Source organism: Syngnathus floridae, chromosome 5 (assembly GCF_059516105.1).
Source record: "Syngnathus floridae isolate MCC-2025c chromosome 5, RoL_Sflo_1.0, whole genome shotgun sequence".
Lineage (NCBI taxonomy): Eukaryota > Metazoa > Chordata > Actinopteri > Syngnathiformes > Syngnathidae > Syngnathus > Syngnathus floridae.
The window spans coordinates 13,778,193-13,797,454 of NC_142417.1; the positions used below are offsets into that span (position 1 = coordinate 13,778,193).

Consider the following 19,262-nt stretch of genomic DNA (forward strand, 5'->3'; position numbering starts at 1 on the left):
TCCTGCTTATGTGCTACACACACACACACAGACACACACACATACACACACACACACACACACACACACACACACACACATACAGTGGCCGTGATTGTGTTGTCAACGGTGGTATTGGTGGCAGCTGCAACTGCAATCCATCTGAGGCAGGCTCATTTCTCAGTTCAGAGAGAAAACAGGCAAGCAGACACTGAGATGGGGTGCCGCTTGTCACGAACAGCCAGTAGCCATCATTCTGCTTGGCCCCATAAACAAAGATGCATGGATTGCTGCCTCAGGGTGACACAGGCAGGCAGGCCCGCTTGGAGGCGATAGCTTAGCAATTACCACTATGTGTCCAGCAAGGCGTGGATTAACAACTGAGTTAAAAAGCAGTCTTGGAGAATGGGAACTGTTGGCTATAATATATATATAACAAGACAAACTGTCACAATACATGTTTGGATAATAAATGACTTTATTTGGCTTTGAGAGAAACAAAACTGCATAAGCTAGCAGCATGTACAGTCACTGTTATATCCTAACAGGTCAATTAGGGAAGTATCTATACTCCTCTGCTATCTATCCCAACGTTTGGTATGACGCGGGTAGGAGGTGTCGTATTTTAGCGTTTCGATGTTTGGTTAAGGCAAGTTCAATTGAACACACAACAAGCAAATCATGATTTCCAACCACGAGTACAGGATTCAAGCTCTGAGAGTCAGGCCATGCATTTGTGCCTATAATTTCATTCATTTGTCAAGGAGAACGTAGGGTGAGGGTGTAGGACATGATGGACAGTGCCATTACAAACACTTGGGAGTAAAACAAAAAGTAGTATAACAATATGGGGCTGAGGTGAAAATAGCCCTTGTGCTACCATAGAACCATGAGCCATCTGCCACTTACTGTCTGGGTGGAGGGCTGTCAGTGTCACTGTCAGCTGCCTACCACGTTCAACAAAAGTACGGCCATGTTGGTTTGACAAGGAGAGAAAAGCGAAGGAAGCAAATAAATCAAAATAACATCCTGATAAATCGTATGCACTTTTGTCCCGTTTCGCCTTGTAATATGCACACACAGAAAGAGCTCAGCATTATCAATTTCTTCATTCGAGCAAATAAAAACATTGCGCCAACACTTGCATCAATGTATACTTCATGAGTTGCAATTATTGCTGCGTTTTGACATTGCAGTGCAAAAATAAAAATGGTTAATGGTGAATGCTGACTTTTTTTTCTTGGGATAGAATGTGAAGAGGACAGGACACTGATGACAGGGATGAAGATTATTCACACACTGTGGGACACACAAGGTTGGAGTCAAACGGAAGCAATTCATTCTGCTTTACAGCCTCGGATGACAAGCTGATGTTACGCAGTGAGCTGGTGCTGTTATGATTTCCAAAAAGAATGTCAGCCAACTTTTGTCTGACAAAATTTAATAGCACCGGAAAAGTTGGACTGGCTGTTTGTGTCATACTTTGTGCATTTTGTCTTGAAGCTTGCGTGCTAGTATGTGCAGTTTGTTATTTCCAGGGTCTGATTATTCTTCTTGATCATGATTGGCACATTTGTTGCTTTCATAGAGAAAATCATCTTTGACAAGTATCAAACCTCTACACGTGTGTGTGTGTGTGCGTGTGTGCGTGTGTGTGTAAGTGTGGTCACTATATCTTATAAGCAGGAACAATGACAAATGATGTTGATGATGGCAAAACTACACAAGGAGTTTAGTGCTTGCTGGTCTTCTCAGCAGGGCTCTCCTTCTTCTTCTCTTTCTCATCCTTCTCTTTCAGCTTCTCCTCCTCCTCAGCATCACCTGACTCCTGGTCATCTCCCTCATCTTCATCCTCTCCCTCTTCCTCGTTCTCCTCGTCCTCATCCTCCTTGTCCTCTTCTTCTCCCTCCTCTTCCTCTTCCTCTGGCTTGGACTTCCTGTAGCTTCCCAGGGAGTAGGTGCGAGAGGAGGACATATAGGAGAAGCCGGGGTAGCCGGACTGCACCATGGCACCACCGACGGAGCTGAGGCGGCACTCCTCGCCTTCCAGCAGTTTCCTACACGCACGAGTACCAGTGCAATGGATTAATATCAGCACCTTTGCCACTATGACCAAAAATTGAATTACTGCGAAATTGTCATGTTGCAAGATTCATGTAAAAAAAAAACATCAACTCGACATCTCTTCTGATCATAAATATTCACATTTTCACATGGCCAACTCAATTAAATGTTTTAATTTTTCTGTTGTGAAAGTTGGCTTTCCTCTTTGATTGATTCCCAACTTAAAGATTTCAATACATTGTTGCCATAAATGTCAGTCATAAATGTCAACTTAAAATTACTGTTGCAGGCCAAAAACATTTTTACTTAATTTTTTTTTTAATCTACCAAGCTCTACACTAAATACATACACGATACTTGAAGTTTAAAAAATAGTTTACAGAATTAATTTCCCCTTGTATTATCCCTCAACTTGTAAAAAAAAAAAAAAAAAAAAACTCAGCTAATTGTTTTGATGCAAACAGCGTGCTGGTTTTCTTGTGCTCGTTAGGATCGTTGACATAAATGTCAACTATTTATATTTTAGAGTTGTTCCAACTTTCCCAAGAGTACAAGTTGTCTTTTTTTACAGTCAACTATGTCTTTGCATTGTTTCAAACTGAATTGATCGTTGCACAATAAATGACTTGTTTGGAATGTTGCAAACCTGTAAGCAGCTATTTCAATGTCAAGTGCCATTTTGACATTGAGCAGATCCTGATATTCCCGCAGGTGACGGGACATTTCTCCTTTGGTGCTGCGCAGTGCAGCTTCCAGCTGCTGGATGGTGTCCTGTAAACAAATGGATTCACATCTCAATTAAGTTGCAATCAGCCAGACAGGAGCTGAGACTTGCGTTCAGCTGGCCTGTACAGTTTTAGTATTTTGGTACAATTTTGTTGGAATCTGAGCTTTAGATTTTGTCCTTCTCCCACATACCTGCATGTCACCAATTTCATTGTTATGGCGATCCTCCATCTCAGCAATCTGCCGCTCCAGGGCCTCATTGTGGCCCCTAAGGGCCTCAATCTCCAGGGTGCGGGCTTGCACCTGCCTGCGGTACTCGGTCAGCTCCTCCTTGGAGTGCTTGATGGCATCCTGGTTGCGAGCAGCGGCCTCGGTCACCGTTGCAAACTTGGAACGATACCATTCCTCTGCCTGGGCCTGGTTCCTGCATGACAGGTTCTCATATTGGGCCCTGATGTCTTTCAGGGCTGCCGCCAGGTCCGGTTTGCTCATGTCCATCTCCACTGACACCTGGACAAAAGAGGGATTGAGGGTTTTACATTTGAGTTTTAAATCCTGATTTAATCGTTGTAATTTGGGTGGTGTCATTGGTTTCTCAAGATGATCAGGATGCGCCTAAATGCAAAATGCACATTTGAGCTATGTGCTGAGCATACTTGAAGCGCAGCGGACTGATGAGGGTGCTTACTCAAGCTTCTGCTGTGCCGTCAATAGCTTACATGGCAGAAGAAATGCTTGAAGGGAAGTAGCAATACCGTGGAGAAATCTACCTGCCAACCATCTCACTATATCTTGATTCCACAGTAACATTAACATTTTACCACCAGTTTTAAATTGTCATTGTTTGTTCAAAAATGTCATTGCATACAGTATTGGAGTGGAAATGTAAATAAATATTGTTGCTGTAAAACTTTGTTTTTTTGTTTGTTACTATGCTGCTGTTAAATTAGCCTTTTATTCAGAAAGTCCAGTGCAAGGCAGGTGGCTTGCCCTACCTACTGCGGTTTGGGGTGACCACACCCTTAGATGATGCGCTATTTCTGCGCATTTTTCAACTCCCCTCCCCTTTCTGACTCCCCTCCCCTCCTCTCAAATGATGCTCACTGGTAAATACTGCACAATCATGGTTTAAAATGTGCGTCGGTATTGCCCAATAATATTTAATTCACCTTTATATGAATCATCATATGGACTTTGCAAAAGAAACAAAAAATATCTTGTATTGGATTCTGTTCGAGTGTCTGTTTGAAAGTTGTCACCGGTCCTAACAGCTTGCTGCAATAGGGTGGGACCACGCGTGGTTCTGAAGTAGCAAATTGGCATGACTTAAAGACCGAATGCAGTCAAATTGCGTCAAATCTATAAGGAATAGTGGGTAGTTTTATTTACATCCCAGCACGTTGCAATTTAGCCTATAATGTAGCCTTAGGCAACATGATGCAGTGCCGTTATGATACAAGCACAATCGAGCTCGTAAAGTTTGCAAACGCAGCTAATAAAAAGTGGTGGCGCATGTATGTATACGTAAGGCGACGCGTACCTGCGTGGCCTGCAGGGATGACTGCATGTCTTGCAACTCCTCCTCGTGAACTTTCCTGAGGAAGGCGATCTCATCCAGGAGTGACTCCACTTTCTTCTCGAGCTCCAGGCGCGCCAAGGTGGCGTCGTCCACGTCCTTGCGGTAGCCCTTCAAGGTGTTCTCCGCCTCCTCCCGCAGCCGGGTCTCTTCCTCGAGCTTCTCCCGCAGGCGCTCGAGAGCCTCATTCATCTGCACGCAGTCCAGGTGCATCTGGCTCTTCTCGTGGGTCAGCTCCTCGACACGCGCGCGGAGCTCGCGGATCTCCTGCTCGTAGAGCTCGTGGAGGCGCGATGGCTCGTTGTGGCGTTGCCGCAGCAACGTCACCTCCGCCTCGAGAACTTTGTTCTGTTGCTCCAGGTTGTGCACCTTCTCAATGAAGGACACGAAGCGGTCGTTGAGCCCCTGCAGTTGTTCCTTCTCGTTCGTTCGGACGATCTTAAGCTCATTAGTGACCGCTGTGGACTGGCTGAGGTCCATCATGGAGTCCTGCACGGAGGACGAGAAGACGCGACCGGGTGCGGCGGTCCTGCGGTAGCTGCTGGATGAGATAACCGTGGGGGAGCCGTAGATGCGGCTGCGGTACCCCGAGGAGTGCACGCGGGACGGGCTGCTGCTGCTGCCCATCCCTGCACGGCCAGCACGAGGAGCATCACCGAAAATCTTCCGATAGGAACTGCTGCTATACATATCACTGGAGTAACTCATACTTATTCAGCCACTTGCTGGTGAGCCGCGAAAGTGGAGTGCAAGAGAGTGGGAGACACAACGTGAGCTCAAGCGCGGTATGCATGCAGGGACAGAGTTCCGCGCAGGTACTTTTATAGCGAGGGGCGCCTGCGCATCATCTGACGCAGAACGGACTGGGATGGATCGATGCGGGGGCCGCGGAGGGGGAGGGGACCTGCTACCCCATACAGAACCTCCACCCTTTAGGGAGACAAAAATTCACTCATTCAGCACCTCTTTGCTGTCGAGTCACGCAAGTATCGACATGTCATGACATCGACCAAAAAATAAAAACCTTGGACAAGCAATATATAATTCACTTTTAACGTGATGAAGCCCCAGAGTGGCAGATTGCTGATGAGATGTCATTATATACAAGCGTGGTAAAGAAAAGATAAAGGATTTTATTATTTCCACCAGGACACTTGATATTCCCGGACTGCCAGTGGACTTTTTTTCTGCTGTCCTTGCAGGAATGGGATCACAGTTGTACACGGAGGTGCGTTTTGGTACCGCAGTCTTACCCCACCCCTTCCTATGCCCACCTCTGCATTGAGACTAACACTTTTATGATATGCTCTCACACTCCCCTGGAATATGGAAACACACATGTCTTTCTATTTAAGGTGAAATGTAGTGTACGGACAAGCACTTGATTCTTACTTGATTACTAATTAAAGTCAACAAACGTTTCTCGCAGTATTATAAGTGCAACAAATGCCTACAACATGACGCTTTACAAATGCATTCTTTATTCTTTCCTGTAGTCCCAAGGTCACAGTGCCAATAATATTCAGTCATCATGCGACATTGAAGTGATGTCTAGATGTGTCTCTGGCCTTGGTCCTGATCCAAGCTGATCTGGAGGTTAGACCGCACCCCTGCACACACACACACACACACACACGCACGCACGCACGCACACATACACACATTGGCACTCACTCACTGCCTGCAGCCTAGCCACTTATTTGCAATACAAAGAAGGTTTTCTGACATAAATTCACTGTATATAACTTTTGGGAAACATTTCCAAAATACCATACTTGGATTCTGAATTCTGCCACCATCCAACTTTTTAACATTTGTATATTTTATCCTATACAAATGTTATCCACTGGAAGGTATCTAATTATTGTTGCTCCATATCCCCTAAATAATCTTCACACTCGTACAGTCAACATGTTGGAGTATTTTTACTTCGATGTTGGATACATGCATTTGAGAGGCTGTTGATATAATGTGGCCATAATATGAACAGACATTTAAGTTAATATTTATAAAAGAAGAATTGTAAGATACAGCAAAGGTTATAACAACCAGACAGTATGCAGGGTTGTTCCTCGGCTCTTTGCAGTGTGTGCTGGTGACACAAACGCCAGCTGAAGAGGTGGGGTGGTGAATGGGTTGACAGTGACTCAGCAGGATGTAAAAAGTAACTGTTGGCTGCCACTATCATCCTCTTACAAGCACATCCTCCATGCTTCTTATATAGTTTCTCATGAACATGGTCAAGAGACACGACACTTATTGGATTACATTCACTCAACTCTAGCAAAGCATATGAAAACAAACCAGAGGACATACAATGGCCAATTCTAGAAAGGAGGTGAGCTGTGACATTTACAATATCAATATGTCCCATAGAACATGTATTTTTTAACTTGACTTCCGATTTCATGAAATAATCATAATAATAATCCTCATCATTTAACATATGAGATTGGTCAACCAAGGTGCAAATGCAGATGCAAAAAATAAGCTTACCAAGGAAACAAATATTGTCCCTACTGTAAAACCTATAGGGCGTTCTGTTATGTTCTGGGGCTGCTTTCTGGCATTTCCTCACTTGATTATCCAGACTAAAACCTCTTGCGCTGAGATTGTCATTCCCATAAACTCGAGGGTCATGATGGCTGACACAATTAGTCGTTGGACAGTGTGCAGTATCAAGATAGTTGCGCACAGTTTTCAACATGACACCGTGTGGTTTTGGAAATCTGATCATCACAACGGTTGTCTGAATATTATAAGAAGAAATGAAACAATGAATAATCACAAAAATAATTTACAAAAAAAATATTGTTGAATTAATTATTTATAAAAAATAATTCATGCATCTTTGATTCATGTTTTTGCAGCTCTTCCCTATTTTTGTTGCTCTCATGATTTGCAATGAGGACGATAAACTAAGATTACTCGACCATTGCGGATTGCGCTCAGCAGTCTTGAATACCGCCACAGGGTGGCAGCAGCAGAATCCTATCGACCATAGGATACCCTATAAACACCATCGAAGAAGAAAAACGCGAAAGTGGCAAGACAAGCAAACACACAGCAGAAAAGCTTGAAGGTGACGTGCTAAAATAGCAAGAAATCTCTTCAAAAATGTTACAGGAGTTGTTGAGGGAGCGGCTCATTGCGGCTGCTGATGAAATCTATAGCCTGTTTGAAAAAACTATCGTGTCGTACGAAGAGCAACTCGCTCGTGCGAGAGAGGAGAACGAGCAGCAACGACGACAAATGGAAGATATATGCAAGTCTCAAACGACACTGCACAACCAAGGTTTGCTCGCTAAACGTCGAGTTCACCGCTTTAAACAAACTCCATTTAGTTCTGGTCAAGCAAATAGCCTCATCGACGCCAAATGGAAGCTTATTTCTTCTTTGTTTATATGCAATGCATTGCAAATGCACTAGAAATGTATTTATATGTAATGGAGTAAAGGCGCATGCTATGTGAAACTGCTCTTAAAAAAAAAATCTAAATGAAGTGCATATATGAATTAATTTATTTGTTTCAAATCAAGATCCAAGTATTATTTTCATTCCACTTTCTTCATAATAATCCTCCAAACCAATTTTCCAAAGCGTTTTTGAAAAATGTTTTCTGAACCCCCTTTTTTTTTTTTTTTTTGCTTGTGTCTTACAGATGTTTGGCAGCTGATTGGTCACGGAGAAGACTTTGCCCCACAACCTTGGTGGGGAAGCTCTTCTCTGGAGCATCCTCAGCCCCATCATGTCAAGGAGGAAAAGGCAGATCCAGAGCCTCCCGCCTTCAAGGAGGAAGAGGACAATGCACAGCCTCGACGTTTGAAAGGAGAAAAGGAAGAGGCTGACGTTTCTCTCACTGTTCCAGCTGTGGAGGGCGACAGCAATGATGACGACGTGGCCGAAGGCTCATGGCTTCCTCGTCATGGTCCAAGTAGAGAGCACCGTGGAGGAGCGCCGGCAGAGCAGCTCGTGGCATCACTGTCACACTGTGACGACATGCAAGCTACAATTGACACAGACAGCGAGGGTGAAAAAGAGACGACTCCTGACGAGAAAAATGCTCAAACAGGCGAGAGATCTCGTGCTCACAACGAACGTTTCCGCTGCTCCGTTTGTGGTCAAGGATTTCTTTATGAGAGCACTTTGAAAATACACAAGCTGAAACACACGGGAGAAAAATCCTTTTCGTGTTCCCTGTGTGGCGAAAGCTACTCTTACCGGTACAATTTGAACGTACACATGAAGAAGCACAGGGGAGAAAAAGCGTTTAGTTGTCCAGTCTGCGGTAGGTTTTTTAACCAAAAGGAAAATTGGACTACACACATGCAAACACACAGGGAAGAAAATAATTTGAAATGCTCTGTTTGTGACCAAATATTTCCCGATGAGGCCATGTTGGAAACACACATGAGAATGCACACGAGAGAAAAACCTTTCACATGCTCCATTTGTGATAAAGGTTTTTCTTACAAGGGCGATTTGAAAAGGCACACAAGGACACACACAGGAGAAAAACCCTTTAGCTGCTCAGTTTGTGGCAAAGGTTTTATAACGCGGCCAAATTTGAACGTACACATGTGGAAACACACGGGAGAAAAACCTTTCACTTGTACAATTTGCGGTGAGAAATTTGCTCAGAAGATCACGTTGATTGCGCACTCAGCAACGCACACGGGAAAAAAACCTTTCACGTGCTCAGTTTGTGCAAGAAGCTTTTCGTATAAGCACGGTTTGACTGCACACATGCGGAAACACACCGGAGAAATGAAATTGTAGTTGTTCATTTTGTTGTGAAGTAAAAAAAATGTCTGCAATATGATGGTCACGGAAAATGTGAAAATAGATGTCTTGTAAATTTAAAAATGCAAAGAGTAGTTAACAAGCCTGGCAGATTTCAGCCCGCTTAACAGTCGATCAAATACAACTTCTTTCCTAAGCCAGCAAAACACTACGTGCTTGAGCTGCGCAAATATTCACTTAAAGCCTCCGGTGATTGCAACATATCCTTGTTGACTGTAAATTAACGGCAACAGTTTAGCTGTTGGAACACAGCATTTGATTTTGGCCGAACGCCATTTCGATTCTAAAGAAAACCTTTTTTTGATACCATGGTGAAAAAAAATCCACCAATTCACTTCTTTTATTTAAATGTTCAAAAATCAACTACTGCAATACACTTGAGTGCAAAATAATACATACTAATAAAATACATACAAAATACATCAAACTGTACCTTATGCAAACTGAGAATTGTAAACATTCAAATGTTTAACACAATTTTAAAATGCCACCTGGGAATTGTAAACATTCAACTATTTCAAGCACAATATTTAAGTGCAAACTGCAAAATTAAATAAAAATACATCCTCAGCCACACATTTTAAGAACATGTTTTGAACACGGCATTATTAAAAGAAAAAAACGGAAATATTTTGAGTAGAATTCTGAATTATTTCCTCCAAAGCACCTGTCATGTTTTCTCCTGTGTGGTCTGAGTGGAATCCAGCGCACCCAAGACACAAGCTCTTCATTTCCCAGCACTGGCTTGTTAATTTCACGGTTACTGCCATGTATGACTCTGATGCCCTACTTGTGCATAAATAGTGTGGTTTAATTTCCAAATCTTCAATGATTATTTGCTTTGTGGCAGCATAAAAAAAATCTGATATTTCAGAGTACCTGAAAAAAATTGTGACAGTATATCATACCTTAATTGTTGAGAGCCAGGTTTCTCCACGGTATGCATGGACCAGGTTCCCATCTATCCCGTGGTGAGTTAGTTGGTTATTCTGCAACTTGCAATCTGTTCAACTTTTTTGCCTCTACTGACTTTGACATGTTTTCTCTGATGTTCAATTAAAGTGGGTACGGTTGGCCGGAAGGATTTGCTTTGTTGTTCTTTTTGGGCAGCTTCAACCTGCATCTTCAAGAAAAAAAAAATAAAAAGTACTATTATTTTCACCAAAGGAGGGAGTGCGCCGTTTCTAGGGGTATTGTGAAACCAGGACGATGCGTGCTTATCTTAAACCCGGCGCGGTTTTGTCGTCGTCGCTTTACTTCCTGCTACGTTTTGATGATGTCATTTGAGAGAAGTCCCGGACGCCCTCTAGCGAAGGACCGTGGGATTTAATGGTTTACTTTTTGTCACTCATACATACATTCACACCGTCACTCACACACATTCACGCCGTCACCTGTGGGAATCGAACTTACAGCGTTGACACACAAGCCAAGGTTCACAAAAAAAGTTAAGCTTGTGAAGTTTCATACGCACACTGGCAGCCAAAGCCTTCATTGTCAGAATTACGTCTGGTATTTGATCGGTTTGATTATTTTGAAGTTAATGCCGTGGTCTCAAATGTACTACTGATATGCTGTTTATAATACTTACCTTACTTGTGTCGTAAAATGTTGGGAATTACTCATCTCTATTTCTTGAGGTGTATCTGTTGAGCTTCGCGCCGTTGTATAGCGGACTCGAAGAAAGAGTGTGTTGGAGACAAAAGAAGCTTTTGTTTTAGGCTCTTCTTAGCCGCTTTTATTCGGAACTATGAATCCTCAGCTCTCTCTCGAGGTTGTCTTTGAACTCTCATAGGCAAACTTGCCCCCCCCCCCCCCCCCATCACATGACGCGTGTCATCATTCGTCATCGTTTATCATTTTATATAATTCCACATGATTCCACATTGTTCAGTGTCATAATTTACTCATTTTATTTCATGATTCCAAGGCATTCCCCATACTTTCATATTGTGTCATTCAGCATTCTACACAAATTGCTTCATCTAGTTTTACTGCAAAATGAAAATAATTGGCCCCTCACTTTTGGAGGAGAGTTGAAATCATCGTGCAGCTCAGTTTTCTATTTCTCCCTGTAGTTGTCTCATTTCGCTTCGGATATGGTGTGTCAAGCCTTTTTGATTGGTTAGCTTTTTCTGGTGCAGAGAGCAGGGCTGAATCGCCACACAAGCGCAAGAAGAAAAAAAAAAGTGTCTTGCTTGTTTCTTATTGTTTTTCTTAACAAGTCTTGACAAATATTGGGGCAAAATCCTAAACATGATCATGAAAAGCAGAACAAAACTAAACTCGGGATGATAATAATGTGATGATAATAATCATCCCGAGGCCAGTTAACTATATATTATCATAGATGCAAAAACTCATAAAGTCTGCTCAAATACAAAGTGAAACCTTCACAGATCATTGCTCATCTCCCCAGCACACTCAGAATTCGCAATAGAGACTCTTTGACAAGTGACTGAGCAGGCAACAGGGTTAGGTGTGGGCTCCTGTGTGCTTGATTAAGCTTACCTTGTGAGAGAATTTTTGGCCACAAACTGAGCAGGAAAAAGGTTTCTCGCCAGTGTGGATTCTTGTGTGACTTTTTAAGTTTCCCTTCTGAGAGAATTTTTGGCCACAAACTGAGCATGAATAAGGTTTCTCATCAGTGTGGATTCTTGTATGAAGTGTTAGACTTTTCTTCGCTGAAAATCTTTGGCCACAAACTGAGCATGAAAAAGGTTTCTCGTTAGTGTGGATTCTTGTGTAACTTTTTAAATGTGCCCTCCGTCTGAATTTTTGCCCACAAACTGAACATGAAAAAGGTTTCTCGCCAGTGTGGACTCTTGAGTGACTTTTTATGTTTTGCTTGTGATTGAATTTTTGGCCACAAACTGAGCATGAAAAAGGTTTTTCGCCAGTGTGGGTTCTTGTGTGCCTATTTAAATGTCCCCTCTGAGAGAATTTTTGGCCACAAACTGATCATGAAAAATGTTTCTCGCCAGTGTGTTTTTTTGTGTGACTTTGTAAATGTGGCCTCTGTCTGAATTTTTGGCCACAAACTGAGCATGAAAAAGGTTTCTCGCCAGTGTGGGTTCTTGTGTGCTTATTTAAATTTCCCCTCTGAGAGAATTTTTGGCCACAAACTGAGCATGAAAAAGGTTTTTCGCCAGTATGGGTTCTTGTATGAATTGTTACACTTGTCTTCACTGAGAATTTTTGGCCACAAACTGAGCATGAAAAAGGTTTCTCGCCAGTGTGGGTTCTTGTGTGCCTATTTAAATGTCCCCTCTGAGAGAATTTTTGGCCACAAACTGAGCATGAAAAAGGTTTCTCGTCAGTGTGGATTCTTGTATGAAGTGTTAGACTTTTCTTTGCTGAAAATCTTTGGCCACAAACTGAGCATGAAAAAGGTTTCTCACCAGTGTGGATTCTTGTATGAAGTGTTAGACTTTTCTTTGCTGAAAATTTTTGGCCACAAACTGAGCATGAAAAAGGGTTTTCACCAGTGTGGGTTCTTGTGTGCTTGATTAAGCTTATCTTGTGAGAGAATTTTTGGCCACAAACCGAGCATGAAAAAGGTTTCTCGCCAGTGTGGATTATTGAGTGACGTTTTAAGTTTCCCTTTCGAGAGAATTTTTGGCCACAAACTGAGCATGAAAATGGTTTCTCACCAGTGTGGGTTCTTGTGTGCCTATTTAAATGTCCCCTCTGAGAGAACATTTGGCCACAAACTAAGCATGAAAAAGGTTTCTCACCAGTGTGGATTCTTGTATGACGTGTTAGAGCTACCTTCACTGAAAAGTTTTGGCCACAAACTGAGCATGAAAAAGGTTTCTCACCAGTGTGGATTCTTGTGTGAAGTGTTAGACTTTTCTTCGCTGAAAATCTTTGGCCACAAACTGAGCATGAAAAAGTTTTCTCACCAGTGTGGATTCTTGTGTGCTCATTTAAATGTCCCCTCTGACCGAATTTTTGGCCACAAACTGAGCAGGAAAGGTTTTTCTTTCTTGTGTGCATTTTCATGTGTTGTTTCAAAACACGGTTATTAGCAAAACACTTCCCAGACTGAGAACATAGCCTGTGCTTGTTTTGAGTCTCATCGGCAGCAGCAGTAACATGTGATGACACATCATCACTATGTAATGGTGGAGCTGCTTGTGATCCTCCACAGTGGTCTCCATCACCTTTTCTGGTCGTTGTTTGACTTGAGCTGCAGCTTGGAGGCTCCACCCCTTTGCTCACCTCCTGTTGACCCTCATCTAAACTCTTCACAGGAACACCAGTCAATGCTATCTTGCAGGTATCCTCCTCCTCCTCCTCTTTAATGTCGCAGGACTCCTCGGCCTCCTCTTTACTACAAGGCCGCTCCAGCTCTTCCTCCTCTTTTAAGGTGCAAAGAAACTTCTGCTCCATTTGTTCATTGAAGTGATGGACCTGTTTGCCCACATCTTCCTCTTTAATGCGAGTGCGCTCTGGCTCTAGCTGCTTCGGACGAATAGCTTCACTGATGTCTGCAAAACAAGACAAACACATATGAAAGTTACAGTTGAAGAGAAATTGGTCAAACCAATACAAGAACTTTCACAATCATGATTTTGATCGAAGTCTACTAAAAATAAACACTGGAAGAGGATTCATAATAAAAACTAGACGTGTACTAACCTGCTCTGCACAACACAACATGAGGCTGCAGCCAAAGATGTTCTTGTTGTGGACGACTACAGTCCTTTTCCTTCACGTACTTTGCTGTGGTCCTTGCAGACATTTTCACACTGCAATCACAACACTTGTTCAACGATGGTTGGCTAATAAAAGTGTCTTTTGGGCAGCGGTGAGCGAACTATTGGGTGAAGTAATTGAATATAGGTTATCCCTTATTCACGCAATAGTATTTCGTGTTGTGCTAGATGGTTTGGCAAGAAAATAAACTCAGCAAAAGACAGTCTAGTTGCATCGTTCCAAAACACCCATGTACCAAGGAATTTCTAATAAAATGATAATCGGAGGCATACAGGACTGTCTCAGAAAATTAGAATATTGTGATAAAGTTCTTTATTGTCTGTCATGCAATTAAAAAAACAAAAATGTCATATATTCTGGATTCATTACAAATCAACTGAAATATTGCAAGCATTTTATTATTTTAATATAGCTGATTATGGCATACAGCTTAAGAAAACTCAAATATCCCATCTCAAAATATTAGAATATTTCCTCAGACCAAGTAAAAAAAGAACATTTATAACCGCTAAACAAAATCAAACATTTAAAAATGTCCATTAATGCACTCAGTACTTGGTCGGCAATCCTTTTGCACGGATTACTGCATCAATGCGGCGTGGCAAGGAGGCAATCAGCCTTTGGCATTGCTGAGCTGTTATGGATGCCCAGGATGCTTCAATAGCAGCCTTTTGCTCATTTGCATTGTTGGGTCTGGTGTCTTTGAGCTTCTTCTTCACAATACCTCACAAGTTTTCTATGGGGTTAAGGTCAGGGGAATTGGCAGGCCAATCGAGGACAGTAATTCTATTGTCAGTACACCATTTGCTGGTGGTTTTGGCACTGTAGGCAGGTGCCAGATCATGTTGGAAAATGAAATCATCATCTCCACAGAGCTTTTCAGCCGACGGAAACATGTAGTACTCTAAAATCTCTGCATTTACTCTGGACTTGATGAAACACAGTGGACCACCACCAGCAGCTGACATGGCTCCCCAAACCATCGCCGACTGTAGGAACTTTGCACTGGATTTCAAGCAACTTGGATTTTGCTCCTCTCCAGCCTTTCTCCAGACTCTGGCGCCTTGACTTCGAAATAAAATACAAAACTTGCTTTCGTCCGAAAAGAGGACTTTGGACCACTCTGCAACTGTCTACTGCTTCTTTTTTATAGCCCATCTCAGACGTTTCAGAAGTGGCTTGGCCATGGCAATACGGTGTCAAATGTGCACTTTTTATCAAAGTGACCGGCTTCCCATTAAAGGGTTCGACAAGCCGGGGTGAAGGGACTCGTCCGTCTCTGACCACCCGAGTTAAATTAATTCTAAAATAATTGACATAATCTCTTTATGACGCCAAGTCGTCAGAATAACCGTGCTAGAATGATGGCTCCCTTCGTTTGTTTGATGCTTTTGTTATGTTGCGGATATTTTTAGATGTCTTTGTTAAGACCTCAAGGATTCGTTAATTTACTAGAGCGCACTCGCCCTAGATTTGCTCAAGATAACTACTTCGAACCAAATCTAACAATTCCTGATGTTAAGGATTAAAGCTGTCTTCACTTTAAAAATAATTGAACGGATTTAAAGAATGACGATGATAGGGAAATAAAGACATTTTAAAGTTTCAATTACTGCATATAAAACCATGCTCAACATAGTTAATACAAAATAATCGATAACCAAATTAAGGATGAAGAAGGGATTTGATGAATGAGCAAGAAAAAGAATTACAAGTCGAAAAAACAACAACACTTATCCACTCAGAACAAAAGAGGAGACTAAAGGTCTAAAATCCTATTTGGTTGAACAAGTCGAGTGATCAGCTCTCCTTTGTTCCAAAATCCGAATTCTGTTTAAAAAAGAGGAAAGGTCTGGCCGCTAGGAGCATAGCCAAAAAAGTAAAATTGGCGTCTTCCCCTTTCTGCCCGACGCGGCTGTCTCCTCTACCTTCCTCGAAGCTTAAAATTTGACAAAGTCCAATTCGAAGATTCTGGAAATTCATCCTAGTATATTTTGGTTCAATCTCAAAAAGAATGAAAAATCCATCTTCGTTCTTTTACTCCGGGCAGCGTCACGGCTATCGCCCTGACTAGGAAGAAGCGCGCCCGCTCTGTGTCCGGGCAACATATCTATAGGCTTCTGGCATTACTTCATCGGAATATGTAGGTGAAAGGTCAGAATCCCTGCACCACTGGTTGTCTTGGCATCCATGCCTATAGCTGCGCATGATTGCAGTCTGCCACCGGATGCAGCTGTTTCCTGTTTTGCTCGTTCTTTCACTATTAGCCCTTGATGTCTCCTCTCAACTTAATACATTCAGGTATGGATGGAACACCAATGTTAAATACAGGTTGGTCAAAACATTGCAACATTAAAAACATATATATTGTCTAATAAAGATCAATCTCAACACATAATAGTACTTAACACAATAATGGGTTCCTCCAACTTAAACACATATATTGATATTGCTCAAGCTGTTACATCTTAAAATTATGGCATAGCAAACTCATATTCCAAAATTGTGCGTTGCTACGTGTTTGAACAGGTCGTGTCCTCACAGTTGCTAACAATTTAATTTATTAGATTTGTTAGTTTCCATCAGGTCACCCCTATGTCAAGCTTTAACACCATCTCCTGGTGAAATTTTGGAACTACTACATGTTTTGGGATAGCCAATGTGCCAGGGCCAAATTCAATACCCAATTTTACACCATCTTGTACCACCATGCCACTTGACAACGGCTATTGTAGCCCATTTTCTGGACACGTCTGTGAACAGTGGCTTTTGATACCTGGACACCAGCTTCAGTTTGCTGTTTTTGAAGCTTACCCAAATTCCGGAAGTGACTCTTTTTCACAATGCTATTAAGGGTGTGATCATCTCACTTGAATGTGCAACATTTCCTGCCACATTTCCCCCTTCCAACAGACTTTTTGCAGATGTGCTTTGAAACTGCACTCTGTGAACAGCTTGCTCTTTGAGAAATTTATTTTTGTGCCTTACCCTCCTGATGGAGGGTGTCAATGATGGTCCTCTGGATAGCAGTCAGATCAGCAGTCTTCCCCATACTTATGATTTAGTTTACTGAACCAAGCTGAGTGTTTTTCAAGGCTCAGGAAACCCTTGCGGGTGTTTTGAGTTAATTAGACCATTCAAGTGATTAGCTGAATACCCTAGTAGTATACTTTTTCATGACATTCTAGTATTTTGAGATAGGATATTTGATTTTTCTTAAGCTGTATGCCACAAACAGCAATATTAAAATAATAAAAGGCTTGCAATATTTCAGTTGATTTGTAATGAACCCAGAATGTATGACATTTTTGTTTTATTAATTACATTACAGAAAGTAAAGAACTTTAGCGAAGGACTGTGGGACAATTAATGGTTTATTTTTTTGTCACTCATACATACACACCATTACTCTCACACATTCACGCCGTCACATGTGGGAATCAAACTTACAGCGTCGATATACAAGCCAAGCAAGTTTAATGTTGCTGTTGCCCAGCAAACAAACCAACAATGCGAGCAAAAAAAAAAAATTAAAAAAATGGTCCACGTTCTCCAAAAAATAAAAAACCCAAGTCGAATAGATATTAATAGCATACAAGCATTGGTATTTGATATGTTAGATTATTTTGAAGTTAATGCCGTGGTATCAAATGTACAAATGATATGCTGTTTATAATGCTTACCTTACTTGTGTCGTAAAATGTTGGGAAATACTCACATCTCTAATTCTTGTGGCGTATCTGTTGAGCTTCGCGCCGTTGTATCGCGGACTTGAAGAAAGAGTGTGTTGGAGACAAAATAAGCTTTTCTTTTAGGCTCTTCTTAGCCGCCTTTATTCGGAACTATGAATCCTCTATTCTCTCGAGGTTGTCTTTTAACTCTCATAGGCACACTTGCCCCCCCCCCCATCACATGACGCGTGTCATCATTCGTCATCGTTTATCATTTTATATAATTCCACATGATTCAAGATTCAAGAGTTTTTTATTCGCCATGTTTGAGCGTGCCAAACAAGGAATTTGACTTCGGTAAATCACAGCCTCTGTTCAACATTTAGGTGACTAACAACAACACTCAGGACATGTGAAGAACGAAAGATATTCTCAAACATCCCCTGATCTTAAACTCCCAAGAGGGCAAGGAAAAACTCAAAACTCCAGCTAGGGGAAATGAGAAACCTTGAGAAAAGACCACAGATGGGAGGGTCCCTCTTCTAGGATGACCAGGCTGCAATGGATGCAGAGAGGACACATAGTACAAACAGTGTAGACAAAAAAGGTGTGGAAAGCAGGATGTTATTGCACAGTAATGACTCTGAGACTCTAAGAGTGGTATGAGTTCATCAGAGCAACAGCCTGGGGGAAGAAGCTGTCTCTGTGTCTGCTGGTTTTAGTGTACAGAGCTCTATAACGGCGTCTGGAGGGGAGTAGTTCAAACAGGCTGCAACCTGGGTGCGAAGGGTCTGTTGAGATGTTACTTGCACGTTTCCTGGTCCTGGACGGGTACAAGTCCTGGATAGATGGGAGGTTGATTCCAATTATCTTTTCTGCAGTCCTTATTGTCCGTTGCAGTCTGTGCTTGTCTTGTTTGGAGGCCGATCCAAACCAGACAGTGATGGAGGTGCAGAGGACAGACTGGATGATGGCAGTGTAGAAGGTCTTCAGCAGCTCCCGCGGCAGGTTGAATTTCTTGAGCTGTCTCAGGAAGTACAGCCTCTGCTGGGCCTTCTTCCGGACAGAGTCTATGTGGCCGGTCCATTTCAGGTCCCGAGAGATTGTGGTTCCCAGGAACTTGAAGGTGTTTGATGAGAGAATAGTATTACTGCGGATAGTGAGGGGTGAAAGTGGTGAAGGGCCTCGCCTGAAGTCCACTGTCATCTCCACGGTCTTGAGCGGGTTCAGGTCCAGGTGGTTTTGGCTGCACCAGTGGACCAGCCGCTCCACCTCCTGTCTGTACGCAGTCTCATCACCGTTCTGGATCAGTCCGATGAGAGTGGTGTCGTCTGCATACTTCAGGAGCTTCACAGAAGAGTCACTTGTGGAGAAATCGTTGGTGTAGAGGGAGAAGAGCAGTGGGGAGAGGACGCACCCCTGAGGGGCTCCAGTGTTGGTGGTCAGGGTGTCAGATGTGATGCTCCCCAGCCTCACACGCTGTCTCCTGTTGGTCAGGAAGCTGGTGATCCACTGACAGGTGGAGGCAGGCACCGCGAGCTGTATGAGCTTCTGTTGGAGGATGTCAGGAGCGATGGTGTTGAACGCCGAGCTGAAGTCCACAAACAGGATCCTGGCGTACTTTCCTGGGGTGTCCAGGTGTTGCAGGATGTAGTGCAGTCCCATGTTGACCGCATCATCCACCGACCTGTTTGCCCGATAGGCAAACTGGAGGGGGTCCA

General features: G+C 42.7%; 2 protein-coding genes, 1 long non-coding RNA gene and 1 pseudogene across 5 annotated transcripts; 1 reads left to right on the forward strand and 3 right to left on the reverse strand.

Annotated features, from left to right (window-relative positions):
- Nucleotides 1-437: 437 nt before the first annotated feature.
- On the reverse strand, nt 438-5,156 carry neff1 (neuronal intermediate filament family member 1). Its single transcript, XM_088377163.1, has 4 exons — nt 4,310-5,156; nt 2,962-3,279; nt 2,690-2,814; nt 438-2,036 (listed from the first exon to the last, which is right to left on the reverse strand). The coding sequence occupies exons 1-4, from the start codon at nt 5,051-5,053 to the stop codon at nt 1,712-1,714; spliced, it is 1,512 nt and encodes a 503-aa protein (XP_088233289.1). The 5' UTR covers nt 5,054-5,156; the 3' UTR covers nt 438-1,711.
- A 1,095-nt stretch (nt 5,157-6,251) lies between these two features.
- LOC148398279 (uncharacterized) lies at nt 6,252-10,942 on the reverse strand. 2 transcript variants are annotated; one of them, XR_015858775.1, is made up of 2 exons: nt 10,740-10,942; nt 6,252-10,271 (listed from the first exon to the last, which is right to left on the reverse strand). It is a non-coding gene; the product is annotated as an uncharacterized LOC148398279 (long non-coding RNA). The 2 variants fall into 2 exon arrangements; XR_015858774.1 differs by having other exon boundaries at nt 6,252-10,454.
- On the forward strand, nt 7,347-10,229 carry LOC148398280 (uncharacterized). The gene is made up of 2 exons (XM_088377232.1): nt 7,347-7,640; nt 8,007-10,229. Exons 1-2 carry the CDS (start codon nt 7,463-7,465, stop codon nt 9,122-9,124), a joined length of 1,296 nt encoding a protein of 431 aa, XP_088233358.1. The 5' UTR covers nt 7,347-7,462; the 3' UTR covers nt 9,125-10,229.
- Nucleotides 10,943-10,972: 30 nt separating the features above from the next.
- Nucleotides 10,973-17,726, reverse strand: LOC148398281 (uncharacterized; annotated as a pseudogene). Its single transcript, XR_015858769.1, has 3 exons — nt 17,589-17,726; nt 13,793-13,902; nt 10,973-13,641 (listed from the first exon to the last, which is right to left on the reverse strand). The product of XR_015858769.1 is annotated as an uncharacterized LOC148398281 (transcript).
- Nucleotides 17,727-19,262: the final 1,536 nt, after the last annotated feature.